Source organism: Myotis daubentonii, chromosome 3, assembly GCF_963259705.1.
Source record: "Myotis daubentonii chromosome 3, mMyoDau2.1, whole genome shotgun sequence".
In the NCBI taxonomy this organism is placed as follows: domain Eukaryota; kingdom Metazoa; phylum Chordata; class Mammalia; order Chiroptera; family Vespertilionidae; genus Myotis; species Myotis daubentonii.
In genome coordinates this window covers 147,184,568-147,206,000 of record NC_081842.1, presented here as the reverse complement: position 1 = coordinate 147,206,000, position 21,433 = coordinate 147,184,568, and the positions used below count along the sequence as shown (strand labels likewise).

Sequence of the window (21,433 nt, the reverse complement as noted above, 5' to 3'; positions counted from 1 at the left end):
TGTAGTTTTTTTTTTTTAAAGGAAAAAGGAAAAAGATGGTTTAATCTCGAAAATATGTTGAATGTAAGAAGACATAAAAGAATCAAACAATTATTTCACTTGTAAAAGGTAAAAAACAACAATAACAGGCAAATAATACCTAGGTAGCAAATTAAAAAAAAAAGCCAGGGAATCCTATCTAATAAAAGACAAAAAGGGTAATTAACCATACCTTCGCTATGCTTCCCATTGGCTAATCAGGGTGATATGCAAATTAATCACCAACCAAGATGGCTGCCAGCAGCCACGCAGCTGAAGCGAGCAGGAGGCTTGCTTGCTCTAGTGATGGAGGAAGCCAAGGTTCCCTGCCTGCCGCGGCCCGGCTCTGAGCTCCAAAAGCAACAGCTCCGAAAGCAACAAAGTTCCAATTATAGAAGCTAAATAAACCCCAGATACCTGCTTTCAGCAGGCCGTGGCCTCAGAGCTGGAGTGAGCAGGATGGCAACAAAGTTTCAATTATAGAATAAAAAAGAAAAGAAAAAAAGGAGAGGCTGAGAACTTCAGTCCAGGCCAGCCTGAAAACGGCCCTCAGCCCCTCACCCAGACTGGCCAGGCACCCCAGTGGGAACCCCCACCCTGAAGGGGGTGTGGCCAGCCTGAAAACAGCCCTCAGCCCCTCACCCAGGCTGGCCAGGCACCTAAGCGGGACCCCCACCCTGATCTGGGACACCCTTTAGGGCAAACCAGCCGGCCCCCACCCGTGCACCAGGCCTCTATCCTATATAGTAAAAGGGTAATATGCAAACTGACCCTAACAGCAGAAAGACTGGGAATGACTGGTCACTATGACACACACTGACCACCATGGGGCAGACGCTCAATGCAGGAGCTGCCCTCTGGTGGTCAGGGTGCTCTCACATGGAGGAGCTCTGCTCAGCCACAAGCCAGGCTGATGGCTGCCAGTACAGCGGTGGTGGTGGGAGCCTCTCCTGCCTCCTCAGCAGCGCTAAGGATGTCCGACTGAAGCTTAGGTCTGCTCCCCGCTGGCAAGTGGACATCCCCCGAGGGCTGCCGGGCTGCCAGAGGGATGTCTGAGTGCCAGCTTAGGCCCAATCCCCCGGGAAGAAGGCCTAAGCCAGCAGGTGGTCATCCCCCGAGGGATCCCAGACTGCGAGAGGGCACAGGCCAGGCTGAGGGACCCCCACCCCCACCCGAGTGCATAAATTTTTATGCACCGGGCCTCTAGTCTATATATATAAAACCCTAAAATGCAAATAGACCGAACAGCAGAACAACTGAACCAAACTGAACAACCAGTTGCTATGACATGCGCTGACCACCAGGGGGGTGCACAGAACATGGCGGGCATTGGCCACGGTGGGATGGTGGAACAGGTGAGCAGGGGTGCCAGATCAAGACAAGGTGCCGGTCACTGTCATGGGAGAATGCCTCTGGTGGTTACTGAAAATTCTTTGTTCCGTGCACCATGGTCCCACCCGGCGCTCTCGTCTGCTGCCAGCACCAGAGCTGCTGCTCGCACCCGCTGCTGGTGCCTGGCGCCGGCCCCAATCGCTCAGTGCTGTCCGTGGGTGTGGGTGGTGGCTGCTGGCCCCGATCACCATTCAGGGCTTCTCTACCTCCCACTGCTCCTGAGAGGCGATGGTGGCTGGCAGCCGCCTCTCGCACCCACTGCCTGTGAGGGCCCTGCTCACACCCACAGCTGGTGCCAGAGCTGCCACTCATACCCGCTGCCCATGCCTGGTGCCGGTCTGATCCCTCAATGCCATCAGCGGGTATGATCAGTGGCTGTCAGCCCTGATCACCCCGAGGATTCTGTGCCTCCCCCTGCTCCTGAGGGGCGATTGGGTCAGCAGCTGCTGCTCGCACCTGCTGACGGTGCCAGCCATGCTCGCACCCACTGCTGGTGTCAGCCCCAATCACTTCACGCTGTCAGTGTGTGGGAGCGGTGGCGGTGGCAGGCGCAGCGCTGCTGTCAGGGGGGGGGGGGGCGTGGCAGGAGGGGCCAGGTGGGGGCACGGAGGATGAGCCGAGACCCACCCCTGTGCCCATCACAGCCTTGTGGCCCACAGTTCCTTTCAAGGTGCACGAATTTGTGCACTGGGCCCCTAGTAATTAACATAAAATTCAAAATAGTGGTTATAGCTGGTGTGGGAAGAGGCAGGCATGTGACCAGGGCCTCGTTCTCGTTGATAGGGTTTCAAGGTATGTTAGGGATCAGTGTGGCCAGGACCAGCAATAGTTGTAGACTTATTTGGCATACTTGGGGCTAGATGGACCAACGCAGCAGCTGGCACTGTTGGGAGGTTGACACATAAAGGAGGAAAAGCAAATACTATATCTAGGATTATGGGAGCCAGGTTTCTCACTATGAGAGAAAGGAGTTACAAATATGTAAAGACTAGAGTAAACCCTGAAGTAGTAACCTAGAAATGAAGGTATTAATGCAAACTCAAGGTTTTCAATATATAAACGTACAGAAATACATATATATGTATGTCTTCTGTGTGTACATACACATTTCTCTGATCTGTCCACCAGTAGGGCTTAAAACCAATGACTTTCCAGTAGCAATGAGCACTTCTCAGCTCATTTTCCGTATACTATTTCCTTTGAAATGAACCACGACTCCTTGGAAAAATGACTGGGGCAGGGAAAAGTACAAGATAAGTTTGGGATACCTTCATGTGTCAAAAAATAAGGAAAAGCTCAGAAAGTCAAAAGAACATAGACATGAGCTTGAAGAGATTCCCATAGACCGAACCTGGCAAAAGTATAAAAATAAATAATAGTAATATATTGTAGCTTCCTGAATAAAGTAGAAATCCATGAGTCCAGACTCATAAATGAATAAACAAAAGGACAAATGGAGAAAGGACCACTTGTCCAGTAGAATATCAATCAAAGCATAAGCAACCATTTGGTGACCAGAATAGTAGTAACTGATTCAAGCAAGAAGGGTTAATGGACTCTAACTGGTGACAATTTGTAAGAAACAGGAAGTTTACATACTCCTCACCACACTCTTTTTATTAACGTTACAATGGAGAAACATAATAGATACCATCCTAACCAAGTGATCCAAGTTAGCATTACCAGGAATGGGACAGTTTGATACTGTGTACCTCATGGAATGATACAGTGAGAATATGACATAATTTCCATCATATTCCTGACAAAAATATACATCTGAATCTATTCATGAGGAAACACTAGCTAAACCCAAACTGAGGGACATTCTGTAAAACACTTGGCCTTCTCTTCAAAAAAGTATCAAGGTCATGAAACTTTTTAAAGGCCAGTGCAGCAATAGGAGATGAGAGAGGAACAGCGAGGTGCACCACATGGTCCTGGACTGGGATGCAGGAGAGAGACATTATCAGGACAATCAGCAAATCTGAACGTGGTCTGGGGAATAGATTTCATACGCCAACATTAATCTCTGACTTTATGGTCATACTATGGTATGGTTACGCAGGAATATTCTTGTTTTGAGGAAATATTACTAAAGTATTTAGGGGTAACGGAGTAGCATGTCTGCAGCTTACTTCCAAATGGCTCAAAAATTATATTGGATGGGACTACATTGAAATCTATAAGTAAATGTAAGATAAATGAACATCTTCAGTGTTGAGTCTTCCAATTCAGGTAAATCATGAAGCATTTCATTTAAGATCTCCTTAAATGCCTCTTGATATAGTCTAAAACTTTTTCCATGAAGATACTGTATATATTTTGTTAGACTTATTTTTAGGTCTTTCAAATTTTTATGATTTTAAGAGACCTAAACACTTTCATTTTCTGTTAGCTGGTGATACAGACATATAACTGACTTTTGCATAGTTACTGTAAATGTAGCAACTTTGCTAAACTGTAGATTACATTACCACAGATACTGAATTATCTACTTTTATAATCATACCAACACACCAAAACAATTTTCTGCTTCTGAGAAAAAACCAGAGAATTATGTTGACTATAATTTGTCATAAAATATACAATGCAAATATATATATATATATATATATATATATATATATATATATATATACACACACACACACACACACACACACACACATGCTTGCCATTTAAAGAGAGTTTTATACTTGTACAAATAAGTGTGTAAGTAACACAATGTTAACTTGGGAAGTGTGCCCACAGTGCCATCTTCAAATTAAATCACCCAAGAAGTGAGGTATGATTCTATTTGATTCTGACATCTCCAGGCAACAAGTCTCTCATCTCTGTATCAAAAGAAATACATTGCCTAAGGTGCCCTCAAAGTAATTATAAGTACTCATAAATTCGAATTAAGTTCTCAGCATGTAAAACAAGCCTATCTGGGGAAATTATCATCAACCCTTCACAAATGACTTCTTGGAAATTTGAACAATATGCTTTCTACAAAGCTTTCTGGTGGTCTGCCAGCTCTAAAGGGACTCCCCACTAATGCCCTTTCCTCTGGCTCATTCTTTCCATGTGTCATAAAACAGCTTCCTGGTGAATGATTGCCACATAACTGGGTATCAGAGCACAGTGCACATTGTGGGTCTCTAGAAACAGCAACATCCTCTCAGGAGATACTTGTTTTAATACCCCATGAAAATAAAGAGCGTCTACAGATTAACAGCGTAAACTGGACAAGATGCCAGAGCCCTAAAGGCAAGGAAAACCCAAAGTGAAACTCTCACTTGTGAGGTTTAACAGGAGAAACAAGAGGCAACTTGATTATATACCCTTCCACTGGATTGTCTCAATATAGTAAAAGAAAAATGAAGTAGTTTAAAAGTATTTTCTAAGTTTCAGTATGGGATGATGAGAAAGTTCCGGAGATGGATAGTGATCATGGTTACAGGACAATGAATGTACTCAACGCCACCAAAAGGTGAATTTTCTATTGTTAAACACTGCCTGATATTATTACTTAGTAATTACACAGCCATTAAGAGCACTGACCCAATCAGAATCTGACAGCTCTGTATTTGAGACTTGATCCCAACTGTTACACCTGTGGCCCCTGGAGCACACCACTAAGCCTCAGTTTCCTTATCTATATCTATACTAGAGGAATGATAAAATACTTTGCTACCCATTATAGGCTGCTGTGAACTTGAAATAATTTATGTAGGAACTTAACAGAGTTCATGGCACATAGAGATGGCTCAGTAACCCTTGACTCTTATTTTCTTTTTAGGTTTTCGTAGCAATAAAGTTCTTTTACATTTCATACAATGAGGACTAAAAACAAGGCCCCAGCACAAAGGGATTGGTATATAAAACTATGTAACAACTTCCCATAAAATGCATTCCATGTTGTAATAAGTCAAGGGATGTATGAACCCAAGTGTTGATCACTAAGCCAATGGTTAATAAACCTTAAAAGTTTCACTGCCTAAGAGGCAACAATTTCAGAGAAGTCACAAGAACTTGAAATAATTTAACAGGTTAATATATATGTATTTTTATCAAGTACAATATGGTCATACAAAAGCATTTACTACAAATTGAATTCACACATACAAAAAGAGGCTATTTTATTTTTTTGTCCCTTTTATATCCTATTTTAGGCAAAATGATGAAACCCAGAAAATAACACAACTGCACTAGTTCTAAAAACTCGGAATTTTATATATGAAATATATCCAATCATCTATACCTCCTCTCAAATTCCAAACAATGAGGCTTACTGAACTATACTTAGAATCAACTTAAATAAATCTGTGCACGGTTCAGATGAAACATACATTGTCAATGTTAAAAGTCCAGGTAGAAAAAGTATATAAAATTATTCATAAGTAAAAACATTTCATACAAAAGAAATGTTTGTGTTTTTAAACCCAGACAATATCAAGAGGAAATGCATTAAATTTTAAAACATGTTTTGGACCATTATATAAAATACCAAAAGGTTCAGAGTGTTGAACAACAAAATTTTATGCCGAACAAAGCCAAAAGTAAAAATTATTAAGTGTATTATAAAGCCAAACAAGACATAACTGCACTATATAATTTAGAAACTGGTTTAAGTGCATTTTCTCTGGACAATTCAACTACCACTTGTAAATATGGCAATTAATTGAAATGCAATTATATGCAGATTTGCAAGCCTTTTGGCCATTACATAAATATTAAAAAGTAAATTGCCAATTGAAAAATAAAAGGTTGCATACATAACGTAAAAGCACAATGGTCAAAGATGCACTATAAAATTGTGTTTAAAAAAACAATCATACTAAACAAAGAGCTTTCAGGCACTTGCATTCAGAAACATTTCTTTTATAAATAAGCACATAGTTTCATTTCAAAAAAATAAAGCTGATTCTTCCCAATTGCAGCTATTAGTTGGGAACTGTATCATATATTAGGGATGCATTTAAATGGACCATTTTATGGGGAAAATCAACTAAACTTCAAAAATACAGATAATTCCAGTGAGACACAGAGGTGGCCCTATCAAAACATTCTACCATTCCATACAACCAACACAGGATAACACAATACAATGACAACAAGCGAAATCCACGATTTGGCAATCCTATACACAAGGGGCCCTGTCAAAAATTTTCACAAAACAAACACAATACCACAAAACAAAACAACTAAAAAAGACAACACTACACAAACTGTGGGGTTTCATCTTCAAGGTCTTCAAATTGTTGCATTCGTTTAAGCCTTGGCCTCTGACATGTTGGGTGCACGTCGGGCACGTCATGCTCCTGAGAGTTCTCTTTAGGCTTACTTGTCTTCGGCTGCATGGGACAAGCTGGTGCGTTTTCTGAGTCTGGAACTGATTTCAGCATATGCCCCTGAGGAGCGTGAGCTATGCCAGGAGACACTGCTGGGGAGGATGCTGCAGGCTTCTCCTCAACCCCTCTCACGCTAGCAGTGGGAGCACGTGGCTTATAAAAGGTTGTCCAGTGCTGGGGCTGCAGTGTTCTGGGGGCTCTGACAGGAGCAGGAGGGCAGGAGTCAGAGGACTGTCTCTCCAGCACCTGTCTTGCTGTTTCAGTGGATGGCTTACTAGGCTGGGTGGCATTGCCTGGATGGTCCCCACCAACCCTGACGCTCGTCATCACTCCTTCTTGGAGTGCATTGGGCACAATCATTGCAGTCTTTGCATTCAGGTCTTTTTGTTCATGTTGTTTCTCCCCTGTTTTTTGTAGAGTTTGCTGGTGAAAGCCATCAAATCTGAAACAAATGGGAGGGGTGTCTTTTCTATTAACTCCTTCAAAGGCAGGACTCTTGCAAGACTTGTCTGAATTTACATTTCCCATATTTCTGCCATTTCTCTCATGAGGAGGGCTTGCAAGCAGCAGCAGTCTCTCAACAGGCAAACTTACAGGTCTAATCTTGGTCCTTGGAGTATACCTCTCAACAGCACTGTTTGTTTCCCTATTGGGCTTTAGAGAAAATGGCTTGGAGGTTTTACAAACATCTTCCATCTTTTGTGATGCTGATTCAAGCTCTTGGTCAACATGCAAACACACTTTGTTGTCTGAAAAAGGAACAGATTTATTTAAAAATCAAACTTCTTGGCTCTTGGTTAACAAGAGGAACATGCTCTCAAAACAACAAAAGTCTTACATATTTTTCCATTATTCTTAGTTATCTATGCAGAGGAGTTTAAAGGTGGACTCTGAATAAAAATGTTAGAATTTTATATTTACTTAAATCAATATAATAAACAGCTACAAAATCCATTGTTGGTTAGTAAAAAACAAACAAAAAAAATACTTGCTGAATACTTGTTTATGCACCATGCATTGACAAACAGGCAATTGCTGGGTCAAAGGGTTGTCATGATTTCAACAGGCAGACATTGGTAAATTCACCTCAGAAAAGTTACACCAATTTACAGGCCAGCCAAATACAGGTGTGCCCTTGAATCCCAACACTTTTGCCAACTCCCTAAATCTGCTTTTCAGTTACAGTCAACCCACAGCGAGAGCACAGTATATGAAATGCCTTAGATGTCTTTTAATCTGATCAATTAATAAATGGACTATAATATTAATCCTGTCCAATTAAGGTTCAATAGGTTTAAGGAAAAAATGTCATTCACTCCATTTACTGTTTCCTATCAAGTCTGAACCCATGGCCCATGTTTTCTCAGACTAGAACCCTGACTTCTTTTAAGCACTTTTCCTTTATGCTGGGTCCTCCCTACAAACATTTCCTTTCTGGACAATTTCAGCCCCCTGCTCATGCTCCTCTTTCGGGCAGCGATCTATTCTGACAGGTGCCCATCAGAATCACTGTCAGCTGACACCTCTCTGACCTTCTCCTTGGCTGAGACTGACGACCTCTCTTCCCTGGGCTCCCAAGCAGCACTCCGTTGTTTCCCAGCCACACGTTTACTAGTACAGACCACTTTAAGGGACCTGACTCATTGCGGTGGGGCTGTAGACACCCATCAAAGTATATTCTTAAGTTCTGAAGGGAAAGCTCATAGCCTAATGCAGTGGTTCTCAATCTTCCTCATGCTGCGACCCTTTAATACAGTTCCTCATGTTGTGGTGACCCCCAATTGCATTGTTACAAATTGAACATAATTAAAGCATAGTGATTAACCACAAAAACAATATGTAATTATATATGTGTTTTCCAATGGTCTTAGGCGACCCCTGTGAAAGGGTCGTTTGACCCCAAAGGGGTCGCGACTCACAGGTTGAGAACCGCTTGCCTAATGGATAAAAGCGCACACTCCAAACCCCAGCTGCTGGGGTTAGCTCAGCTCTACCACTTCTGCACTGGGCAAGGCAATCTCACTGTCCCTCAGTGTCTTCATTTGTCAAGATACTCATAACTGCATTTATGTTGCTGGGTGACCTGAATTATCTAATCATGAAAAGTGCTTAGAATTTTCTGGTATACAATACGCACTCACAAATTGCATTTATTATTGTAACTATTCTAATTGGGAGTCCTAGGTCGTGGGATAGTAAAATAAGTACAAACATAGATTCAAATACGGATTGAATGATTTATTAGGGACATGACCTTTGGAATAATTTCACTCTCTCGCCCTTTAAACTATGGTTGAATGGAGCTAATGTACCTACTTTATAGCACTGTCATGAAGATTAAGTCAGATAAATGAAACCAAACAAAAAGCATAGTGCTTAGCAGAGAGAGGGAGGTACCCAGTCAGGCTGTGTCAATGCTATTTGATTATACATCCCAATTTAACACATATGGCTGAATTTTTTATATATATATATATTTTATTGATTTTTTACAGAGAGGAAGGGAGAGAGATAGAGAGTTAGAAACATCGATGAGAGAGAAACATCGATCAGCTGCCTCCTGCACATCTCCTACTGGGGATGTGCCCGCAACCCAGGTATGCCCATGACCGGAATCGAACCTGGGACCTTTCAGTCCACAGGCCGACGCTCTATCCACTGAGCCAAACCGGTTTCGGCACGGCTGAATTTTTAAGAGCTGGAATTTAGCTCTAGTGATGTACAGAATTACAGTAATAAATGAAAGCCTTTCCACAAGCTTGATAGTTACCAATCACTGCAAATAAAATTATCCCACAGTGAATAAAATGACTGTAGTCTAGGAAATAAAAAGACATAAACATTTATGTGCTTACTGTGCTAAAGGCAGGTGACAGGTAATACATTTGAAAAAAATTTAGGAGTTTTGGGAGTCTAAATTTTTTAAATTTTAGGAGTCTAGTTGACTCCTTATGAGCAGTTAGATCAATACAATGATCTTTAGTAATAGAGATGCTAATGAACTATCATACTATCAATACATTTCTGCTATGACTAATTGATGGCAAAAAAAAAATTGAGAAAGAGCAAAAAAAACCCCCACAAACAAAAAACACCTACGAACTCCAAGATATCCTATCTAATAAAAGAGAAACATGGTAATTAGCATATGACCGCTACCCTTCCCATTGGCTAATCAGGGCGATATGCAAATTAACTGCCAGCCAAGATGGCGGCCGGCAGCCAGGCAGCTTGAAACTAACATGAGGCTTGCTTGCTTCAGTGACGGAGGAAACCAATGTTCCCCGCTTGCCTTGCCGGCATCTGAGCCTGCAGTTTGAAACATTGTAACAAATATAAAAGCTGAACAAAACCCCAGAAACCTGCTTTCAGCCAGCCGGGATCTCAGAGCTGGAGTTATACATTGTTTCAATTATAGAACTTCAGCAGCAGAGGCCTCAGAGCTGGAGCCAGAGCTAAAGCTGGCCCAGAATTTAAAAAAAAGAAAAAAAGGAGCAGTTGGGAGCTTCAGCCCTCAGCCCCTCACCCAGACTGGCCAGGCACCCCAGTGGGGACCCCCACCCTGATCCAGGACACCCTTCAGGGCAAACCAGCCAGCCCCACCCATGCACTAGGCCTCTATCCTATATAGTAAAAGGGTAATATGCCTCCCAGCACCGGGATCAGTGGAGCCGAGAGGCCTCCCGGCACCAGGATCAGCATGACAGGGGGCAGCGCCCCAACCCCCTGATTGGCCCTGCTCTGTGCGTGACAGGGGTGGCGCTGCAACCTCCCCATCGACCCTGCCTTGAGTGTGACAGGGGACGGTGCCCCAACCCCCCAATCGGCCCTGCTCTGTGCATGACAGTGGGCGGCACCCCAACTCCTCAATCGGCCCTGCTCTGAGCCCAACCAGGGGCTGCACCTAGGGATTGGGCCTGCCCTCTGCCACCCGGGAGCAGTCCTAAGCCAGCAGGTTGTTATCTCCCGAGGGGTCCCAGACTGCCGGAGGGCACAGGCCAGGCTGAGGGACCCTCCCTTCCCCCCGAGTGCACACATTTTTGTGCACCGGGCTTCTAGTCTTTTTATAAGAAAGACTATTATGAAGAATGGTATTCACTTAAAAGTGAGTCAAGATACCCATAACTGCATTTATGCTGCTGGCTAGCAAGATCCACTAACTGAAGAAGCTTCATTCTCTGACTTCTCTCACCTCCACTCACCTTGGCTTTTCTTTTAATTCATGGCTTATTGACATAGTTTTAAATCAGTAAACATGGCCACTCACCAATGAGACACACATCACATTTTTCTAATGCATTCTGCTTTTGTTCTGATTCCTCAATAGATGCAGATGTTTCAAGAATTTTGTTTTCGCTATCTGCAGTACGGATGTCCTGTTAATGGGAGAGAATTTTTAAACATGATAAAGCAAAACACACCTCACAATAAACAAACCGTTCAAAGATTTATAACAATATAAATACTATAAAGTTCTAACACAATTCCACAAAGGTCAAAACTCACTTCCTTTGAAGAGAAAAACAGTGACTTCATGAAATGTTCTGGGTCTCTTTCTTCTGGTGATAAGAGAGGCTTCAGAAGACAGCCTTGGTTTACTTGAGGTGCAACACCACCTGTACTACACACAACTACATCTTGTGGCTGTAGGGATCCATCAAAGATCTTCTGGGAATAAGCAATGAGGAACTCTACCAACCGTGCTTGATTTGAGTATTCAGCAAGAGAAGAGATGGTGATAGGGGCAGTTGTGGGCCTTGGCCTAATAAGACTTGGTCCAAAGATCACCCCCAAGTTTTTGGAATTCATCTTGTTTTCTTCTGCATGATCTACGACCCTGTGGAGTAGAACACATAAAGCTGTGTGAGATTTGCATATTAGACTTCCTTGATAGTAATTAACGTCACGGAAAGTTTGGAAGGATGGAGAAAAAACAGACTGTAGAAGTCTAAGAAAAAAAATTTATTTGATTAAATGTTGACCACACACTAAGTTGGGTTTCATAGAATCAGGATAAAATTTAAGTAAGTAGAAGGAACTACTAGAGTTCTACTAGCAGAAATGAAAGAAAAAAAAATACCTCTAAAAGGTAGGTCCTCAGGCTGGAAACGTAAACATCATGGTCAAATTTGCTCGAACTGTCCACAGCTAGTCTTCAAGCCTAGCTCATTCTACTTCCTAAAGATCTCTCTGCTCTACTATCACTCCTACTGCTCTGGCCTTACTTCATGCTCTTATCACCTTCTTTCTCTGATGATTCAAGGAAATCTGAATTGTAGTAAAAGGCCAACCCGCCAAACCATTCTCCATATTGCTTCCCGAAAGATCTAATAGGCAAATCTGAGCATGTCAAATTCCTGGCTCAAAATTCTTTAGTGAATACAGAAGGAAGATAGTCAACTCATCTGCCAGATATGTAAGATTTTCTTTACCAGGCCTCTACCTATCTCACTTCTGCTACTGCTTATTATATCCTAACCTGATCAAATTGTTTATACTTCCCAAATGCAGAATGATTTCGTATGTCTCTGTGTCTGTTACCCTCTGCCAGGAATGCTCTTCTGCACATTCTCTGCCATCAAGCCACTATTTAGTTCCTCAAGTCTGGCTCAGGGCTTCCTTCTCTAATTCATGACCTACCCTCCGCCATCTTCCTCTGCATGCTGTACATAGCTCCATAACATAAATGATGCTGCACTGCACTTGCATGCCTCCCAAATTGACAAGCACAACAGGTGGCAAAAACAGTATGTTTTCATTCTTATTTCCCCAACCAGAGCCTGGCACGTAGGAGGCATCTGAGGAATAGATGTTGGCTGTATGGATACATTCATTATCTCCTTTTCTCTAACATATATTAGAAATGAAATGTTCATTTAAAAAACAATAGCACAGCCCTGGCAGGGTAGCTCAGTTGGTTAGAAAAGCATCACAATACGATGCCAAGGTTGTGGGTTCAATCCCTGGTTAGGACATACTAGTATACAAGAATCAACCAAAGAATACATAAGTAAGGAGTCACCAATTAATGTTTTTCTCTCTGTCTCTCTCTCTCTTGCTTTCTCTCTCTAAAATCAATAAATAAAAAGAAGAATAAATACAATAGCACAACAATGTGAATGTACTTAATAGTACTGAACTGTACAGTTAAAATGATTAAGATGGTAAATTTACATTGTCGACTTTACCACATTTTTTTAAAGAACAAAAACAAAAACTCATCAATTATCTATCCACTACTGAATGCTCTTCTTATGCAAAGTTCTTACCGTTTAAGATGTACTATGAGGTAATGAAGACTGTTAAAATTTGATACTGGCAACTGTCTTAGAAGGTCCTTGCTTTTTAGAAGAATTCGGTTGATTTCTATACATGTAGTTGGCCATTTTTTGTCCTCAAGGCTATCCTTTTTTGTCTCTTGTTCTTCATTTACATGTTGGATCTCTTTTGCAAGGTCTATAAATTCCTTGTACAATCGGAATAAAACAAACGGTTCTGGGAGCTAAAGAAGTAAAATTACATTAGAAATACCATTTTCTCCCCCCATCCCCCATTAATAATTTACTGACTAGCTACTAAATGGGTTAACATGAATAAGACTTAAGTTCTAAATGCTACAGATGTGATCTATAAAGTGAATATGACAATCACCATAAATCATATCTTTATTTAAAATGAGTTAACTGATAATCAATAAAAGTCTAAACTTTACATTCATTACTGCTCCAAAGTTAGCATGCATCTTCTTCAGCTGTTTTACTGAAACAAACCCAGGATGATACACAACACAAGTCAAGTTAATTAGGAAAGGCTTATACTCTGAGTTTTACTGGTATGGGGACAAAATTCTATAGGGTCCTTGTGTTTTACTTAAATCAGACTGAAGACTAGCATAAGATAATATGATTTTCAAGAGAGAAAATGTCAACATTTTATGTATCTAATTTTTAAATACAACTTGAATTGTCATAAGGTCAAAAGGAAAAATTCCTCTGTCATCAAAGGGTATGCCACCTTGATCTGTCCATGCCATAATTTACTTCAATATTTCCACTGCTCAGTGATGGAAAATACAGTGTACTTCTACTTAGCTGATGTCCCATACTATCTGTGGTGAGGTGGGTACCTGCTTATCCAGTTTGCCCTACTGGTCCAAGAGAGGGAATGCTTTGAGATCAATTTCTACCACTGCAGGATCTGAAGAAAGTAACTTAACCTCTTGAAATTTTAGATTTCCTACATGGTATATGAGTAAAATAAAGGCTGATCGCTCATACTCTAGATTTGAGTATGGTTACCCACCCTAAAATCTTGGTCCCATAGTATTCCTGAGAGAATGAGAGCTAATAGTATTGGACCCCATTAATTTCCTTTTCCTGACTGACTGGAAGAGATAAAGGATGATTAACTGAGATTTATAGTCATTCAAAGGTAATATGTTTTTATGTCTCAGCTGAGAATCTTTTAATGTGATTATAGAGATATCAATAGTTTCCTCCTGGGCTAACGTGACAGGTCCAACATTTGTACCTAATTTCTTTTTCTCTGAAACCCCACTGAAATACAGTTAAGCCCACAGAACTGAGGGAACACCAATGAATGGAGCCAAAAACAACATTTTACAAGCTGAAGAGCAGATGAACAAGTGCTAACTTAGCAGGCGTGAGAAAGCTGCAATTCCAAACTGAGATCCAACATGGTTTACAGGATTCTAAGGAGACTCAGGGACTGTTTGCATGAGGTGCTAATTCTAAAGAAGGGTGGGCTAGCCAAGAAGCATTAGATCTTTAGATCCTTGTCTCCATCCTATGTAAGAGCAACCTTTTCTCCAGAAGTCTGGAATTCCTTCTCTGGGCAGTACTGTAAAACTGAGGGTTCTCTGGATGGGCAATGCCAAATGCAAGAAACAGGCAAGCAACTATCTAAAAACTAGAGGCCCGGTGCATGGAATTCATGCACTCATGAGCGGGGGAGGGTCCCTCAGCCCAGCCTGCGCCCTCTCGCAGTCCAGGGCCCCTTGGGGGATGTCTGCCTGCCAGCTTAGGCCCAATCCCTGAGAAGCCAGGCTTGCTGCTTCTTAGCGCTGCCTTGGAGGCTGGAGAGGCTCATGCCACCGCTGCTGTGCTCACCAGCCATGAGCATGGCTCCTGCATTGAGCGTCTGCCCCTGGTAGTCAGTGGGGCGTCATAGCAACTAGTCATTCCACCATAACGGTCACTAGGCTTTTATGTATAGATAGAAATTTAATGACTGTATGCATGCTGAATGCAGAGATCCTAGAGCCTTCTTATCCTACTTGGCTCCCAAAGCCTGGCACCATACCTCCAGGCAGTAAAAGACCCTTCTCTGGGGTATCACACCAGCACAAGAATAAAGACCTAGAGATGCAGACATCGGGTGTCTCTCAGGAAAGCTCAAAATCTTCAAAGACTTCCTATATTCAAGAGCTTCCAAAGACATTTCAATTCCTACTTCTTTCATTTTAAGCAAACAACCATGGAATACAAATCAAAATAGGTAAAAAAAAATCAAACCCTAAAACTTGAAGGTCTAAAACTATACTTTTCTAAATGGTAGTAGCCACTAACAACGTAAGAGTAGAGCACTAGAAATGTAGCTGGGCCAAACTGACATGTGCTTTTAATGAAAAATACACATCAGATTTTAAAGATTCTAACAACAACAACAAAGTAAAATATTTCATTAACAATTTAAAAATATTGATTAGATACAAATATATTCAATGTTAAATAAAATATTAAAATTAAGTCTACCTGTTTTTTCTTTTTATATGGCTACTAGAAAATTTAATATTATATATGGATCTACATTATATTTATACTAGGGGCCCGGTGCACGAAATTCGTGCACTGGGTGTGTGTGTGGGGAGGGGAGTGTCCCTCAGCCCAGCCTGCCCCCTCTCACATACTGGGAGCCCTCAGGCGTTGACCCCCATCACCCTCCAATCGCAGGATCGGCCCCTTGCCCAGGCCTGATGCCTCGGCCAGAGGCGTAGACCCCCATCACCCTCCGATCGCCTGATTGGCCCCTTGCCCAGGCCTGACGCCTCCACCAGAGGTGTCAGGCTTGCACAGGGGACCCCCATCTCCCCCTGATCACTGGCTCTGACCCCACCCAGGCCTGAGGCCTCTGGACCAGGAATCATGCCTGGGCAGGGGACCCCCATCTCCCTCTGATCGCTTGCTCCACCCCCCGCCCAAGCCTGACGCCTCTGACCCATGCTTCAGGCCTGGGCAAGGGGACCATCATATCCCCCCAATCCCCGGCTCCGCCCCCCACCCAGGCCTGATGCCTCGGCCAGAGGAGTTGACCCTCATCACCCTCCGATCACCAATCACCGGATCGGCCCCTTGACCAGGCCTGAGGCCTCTGGCAGAGGTGTCAGGCCTGGGCAGGGGACCCCCAGCTGCAGCGGCCCCACGATCGTGGGCTCCGCTTTAGGCCCAGGCAAGGGACTCCTAGCTCCCGGGACTGCCAGCTTCGACCGTGCCCAGCTCCCATCGCTGGCTCCACCCCTACTTCCTGCTATTACTGGCCAGGGCGGCAAAGGCACCTGATTCTCTGATCATGGCTGGGGGGCAGGGCAAAGGCGGCCCCAGGGCCGCCTTTGCCCTGCCCCCCAGCTCTTAGCTCCCCCCTGGGTTTCCGATCACTGTCAGTGGCAGGGGGCTTCTTCCTGCTTTCCCTTTCGCCTCCCTGCATTGTGCCTACATATGCAAATTAACCGCCATCTTGTTGGCAGTTAACTGCCAATCTTAGTTGGCAGTTAACTGCCAATCATAGTTGCCAGTTAACTGCCAATCATAGTTGCCAGTTAATTTGCATATAGCCCTGATTAGCCAATGAAAAGGGTATCGTTGTACGCCAATTACCATTTTTCTCTTTTATTAGATAGGATTGGATAGGGCTAGAGACTATGCAGAGAACTCTTTTTATTTATTTATTTTTTTGAGAGAGGGAGAGAGAGAGAGAAAGAGAGAGACATGAACCATCAACTTGCTGTTCCACCCATCCACACATTCATTGATTGATGCCTGCATATGCTCTGACCAGAGATTGAACCTTCAATCCTGGCACATTAGGACAATGCTCCAACTAACTGAGCTACCCAGCCAAGGCAAGAATGTTTTTTTAAAAAAGTTATGAATATCCTGAAGTGGGTAAGATACTGCATTCATTTAAAAAGAAAGAATCTAAAAAGAACACAAAAAACAGAGAACCAGAGTTCTTAGAAATTAAAACATGACTTTAGAAATGAAATAGTTTACAGCAGGGCTGAATGAAAAGCTTCGGAAATATCGTAGAAAGTATTTAAAAAAAAAAGAATAATAGAAAAAAGGAACTACAGAAGCAGTACATGTCCAAATATAAGTTCCAGAAAGAAAACAGAGGGGAGAAGTGGGCAATAATATAAAACTCCTAAGAATTAAAGGACAAATAACCAGAATAACATATTTCACAGAGTGCCTGAAATAGATGAAATACACTCTCATCAAGGCATACCATTGTGATATTTTAGAATAGGGAGAAAAAGAAAGCTCTACAACAGTGGTTCTCAACCTTCAGGCCCTTTAAATACAGTTCTTCATGTTGTGACCCAACCATAAAATTATTTTTGTTGCTACTTCATAACTGTAATGTTGCTACTGTTATGAATCATAATGTAAATATCTGATATGCAGGATGGTCTTAGGTGACCCCTGTGAAAGGGTTGTTTGACCGCCAAAGGGGTCTGGACTCACAGGTTGAGAACCGCTGCTCTACAAGCTTTCAGAGAGAATAGGCCACACACACAAATATTCAGGAATGAGAAGGACCCGAGTCTCCAAACAGAACAAGAAAAATGCCTTCAAAGTTCTGAAGAAAATAACTTCCAGCTTAGAATAAATATTATATCCTTCCATATCATCCACACTCTCCAATTCCCATCAAGAAAATAGAATAAAGACAGACAAATAAAGTTTCAAATATTTAATCTTATTGCTCAAGGGATGGGCATGACTAAAACAGAATAAATCAATACAAAGCACAGAAGACAGGTGTAACCTCACAAAAGAGAAGAGGGTGGAGATGAAAGGGTCCAGGGTGACAGATAGACAGCAGAACTCTGAAGAGGGACATGTTCAGGACTGTGGTTACTATGTTCTCTGTAACTCTCTTCATTTTCACCAGAGGACAGAGGGCTGCTGGGCTTGGCCCAGGTCATTTTTAATACTTGGCTTCTCATGACAATGTGCAGATTGTTCCAGCAACCCCTCCATGAGCTGCTCCTTGAAGCCACAAAGGCCACTTATTTCACCCCACATAAGTGTTTTCTTTGGACCTAATCCTGTAAACTGCAATGAGCACAGAAAGAGGAAATACAAAGTAGGCCACTCCTCAACCATCTTCCTGCTGAATTTCCAGAGAACCCAGCTTATAGGATAGCCCTGGCTGACACCCCAAGCGTGGTGAACTTCTAGGATACACTCATGATGGTGCCCACTGACCTCCCACAACAGCTACATTAAAACACTATGCCAATGAAGGTAAAGCTGGACCATGACCCAGACACTGTTGTTACTGAATCGACCCTTCTTATAACAATGTAATAGTCTTTCCTTACACAGCTAGATTTATGCTTTCTGCTTAGTTTTCTATAACTTAATGATATACTGTTTAGGAATTCACAACAGGTATTAAAACTTAAGAAAGGAGAGGGAGTTATTAACACGGCTAGGAAAAAACACTGGAGTGGGGTTACAGACTGCAATGGGGAGGGGCACAAAGAACCCTTTTAAAAGGTATAGTAGGTGTTCTATTTCCTTAAGCTAGGTAATGGGAAATGACTGTTTGTTTTTATTACTATTGGTCTGTAAACTGTACATACATTTTATATATACTTTAATGTATATATTAAGAAAGATATTAATATGGTCTATGTCAATAAACATATGTGTAGCAAATGTAGTCATCAAAATACAAATCATATTTTTGCTCTTTTCCAGTTAATGTTAGGTTTTAAGGGTAGACTTTACCTGTCGAAGGTATAATTTCAAGACGTCACAGATGTCATGTGCACTAAATTCTGAAATGTCTACCAACTGCATTCCATTTTCCAAAGCCTGACACAGTTTTTCAGTTTTTATTTTGTTTCCACATACACGATAAATTCCCTTGAGAAGAAAGAGGGAAAATATTGCAAAATTCTGTTTAGAACAAAAGCTAAATGTGGACATTTAAATATCTTTGATGTGCCCACTTCAATTTTTATTAGTACTTCAGAAAAAAAAACTTGTGTTAAATAAGGTAATATTTTCCAAATAAATCTGAATAAAATCAGTTCTTATTAAAAATTAAGAGCACTGTTTTCCTTTAAAGTGTTATCATTAGAATAAATCACACAGGCATTTGTTGAAAAATTTTCATTTCAAGAGTTACAACATACCTGTAGACACAAGGCTCTACTTTCAATCTCTGTGGCACATACTTTGAGTATAAAAGGAATGCCATCTGGTTCCTTTTTTGCAACTTGTGTGAATTCTGCTCCAAATAAATGTATTTTCCCCAAAAGTTTTTGATGACCACAAATGATGACTAAATTTTCCAAACACTTTCGGTGACAAACAAGGAGACACTAAGAAAATAATTAAAAACTGGTTAATTTATCTTAAAACTATTCACAACTGGACAAGCTAAAGGTAGAGTGGTAACACAAAAAAATGAGTCTAAAAGGTATTACTTGTGGTGTTTGGAATACATTTAATAGCAAAATGAAATATAAAATTGTAGAAGGTACATTTGGTTCAATTTAATTGCAATCCTAATCAGTAAAATTAATTTTTAAAAGTATAAAACAAAAAGCATTAAGGGGCTAATGTAATTCCAGAAAGATCTTACCTCTTCACATTCAACACCTTGGAATACTACAATGCTTTCACAATCCCTACATTTCGTGGGGGATCTCAACTTGCGAAATTTGTGAGTGAGAGCTGCCTTTGACATCAATGTTTTCTTATATGTTCCAAGTGAATTGGGTCCTTGCAATAGAAACAGATTATTATATAAAAATCGTAAGGTGACTTTTTTTCATTAAGAAAAAATATTTTGAAAAATTTGCAATCATTCAAAGGTTACAAAAAGCTATTAGTTTGAGTCTATAAAATAAAGGGTCTAATTTAGAAATGTCTTACGAGGCACACATTTATCAAACATTTTAACGATGAGTAAAAATCACCACCAAACCAGTAAGGTACTTCTAAAATAGTACAGCATAATGTTTGCAGAATCAGAAAGTTAACACTGTTATTAATATGCTCTTTATTAAGCTGGGAAGGGTTTTATATAGGTGGCATTTACATAGGGTTTTTATAAAATGCCCCTTTTATAAAAACTTCAAAGAAAACTAGCTGTATGAGGTAACTGTGTCATATTCCCATTACAGGTAAAGCTATTCTTAAATCATCATAAAATTATTGCTAATACTAGCTAGTAATATATGAATATCCTGCTAGAGGTCAAATGTTCTGTACTATTTTAGGAAATGATGCCAAAACAGGTATCTGGAGGTTTCAAATATATAAAATTAATTTATATGAGTCTAATTCAAGTCATTAAGGCAAGAGTTATTTTTTTTTGGAAAAAAAACACAACTTTTCTTTTATATCCTTCAACATCCACAACTTTCCGTGTCCTCAAAAAGTATACTTATTTACCTTTCCTGCTTAACTCCTTGCTCTATTTCTATTGAAGAGGCTTTTTCAGAATTTCTCATGCATGGCAATACTTTTAACAGTTAAAGCACTATATTAGGTTTATGAAAGGTCAAAATATCTAGCCTATTTTAGCACCATGCTAATACATTCCAGATTGAGTAGTTTTGCTTTTTGTATTTGTAACATTGATTAATATATTATCAACCCATACTTGCACATAATTTGTTGGGATATATTTGATATATTCAAGTCATTATAATGCCTTTTGTTTAATACACAGCAAAGTACAGTAGGTCCTCGGGTTACGTCAGAGATCCGTTCCTATGGTACAATGTAACGCGATTTTCGCCATAAGTCGGAACCCACCTACATAAGCACCTATGTCACTCACATGGAGCACATACACAGCGAAATAAAGTGAAACAGTAAAAAAAATAATTTAAAAGAAAGATAACAATTTCTGACCTTTACTTGTGGTAAATAAATAAAAAACATAAAGCATATATGTACATACGTTGAAATGATGGAACTTTTTTTTAATAAATAAATGGGAGATGGCGACGTAACCACGAAACGACGTACGTCGAGTCCGACGTGACCCGAGGACCGTCTGTAATTCTTTACATTACAGTACTGTCCTAATATCATGCAGTGCTACTGATTCAATTGGTTTAGTGAGAGCTTGATTCAGTGATATTCAGAGTGTCAATACCAGCTTCTGAAGGGGAAGGTGGCTCTCTTTCATCTAGGTCATCTGCAGAAGACATGGTTCCACTGGATGGAGTTCGTGGAAGTTTTCGGTGAAAATCTCCTAAAAGGAATTATGAATACAATTACCTGGCCATGCACTGTAGACTTTTACAAATGGGTGATGACAACATCCTTTTTGTTGTTGTTGTTCCACTTAACTGGTTGCTTCTTGTATGTGCCCTGATCGGAGATCAAACCTGCAACCCTGGTTTATCAGGACAA

The 21,433-nt window shown here is 41.1% G+C and overlaps 1 protein-coding gene across 13 annotated transcripts in view; it reads right to left on the bottom strand.

The window, feature by feature from the left end:
* Positions 1-5,433: 5,433 nt before the first annotated feature.
* ARHGAP29 (Rho GTPase activating protein 29) overlaps positions 5,434-21,433 on the bottom strand; it is an 85,765-nt gene continuing 69,765 nt past the window's right edge. For all 13 annotated transcript variants that reach the window (XM_059688772.1, XM_059688779.1, XM_059688775.1 and 10 more), the window contains 8 exons: positions 21,174-21,272; positions 19,647-19,786; positions 19,195-19,383; positions 18,785-18,922; positions 13,016-13,248; positions 11,253-11,583; positions 11,014-11,122; positions 5,434-7,495 (listed from right to left, as the gene is read on the bottom strand). In XM_059688772.1, coding sequence (XP_059544755.1) covers positions 6,615-7,495; positions 11,014-11,122; positions 11,253-11,583; positions 13,016-13,248; positions 18,785-18,922; positions 19,195-19,383; positions 19,647-19,786; positions 21,174-21,272 — 2,120 coding nt within the window. In that variant the 3' untranslated portion in view covers positions 5,434-6,614. The remainder of the gene's footprint in view (positions 7,496-11,013; positions 11,123-11,252; positions 11,584-13,015; positions 13,249-18,784; positions 18,923-19,194; positions 19,384-19,646; positions 19,787-21,173; positions 21,273-21,433) is intronic.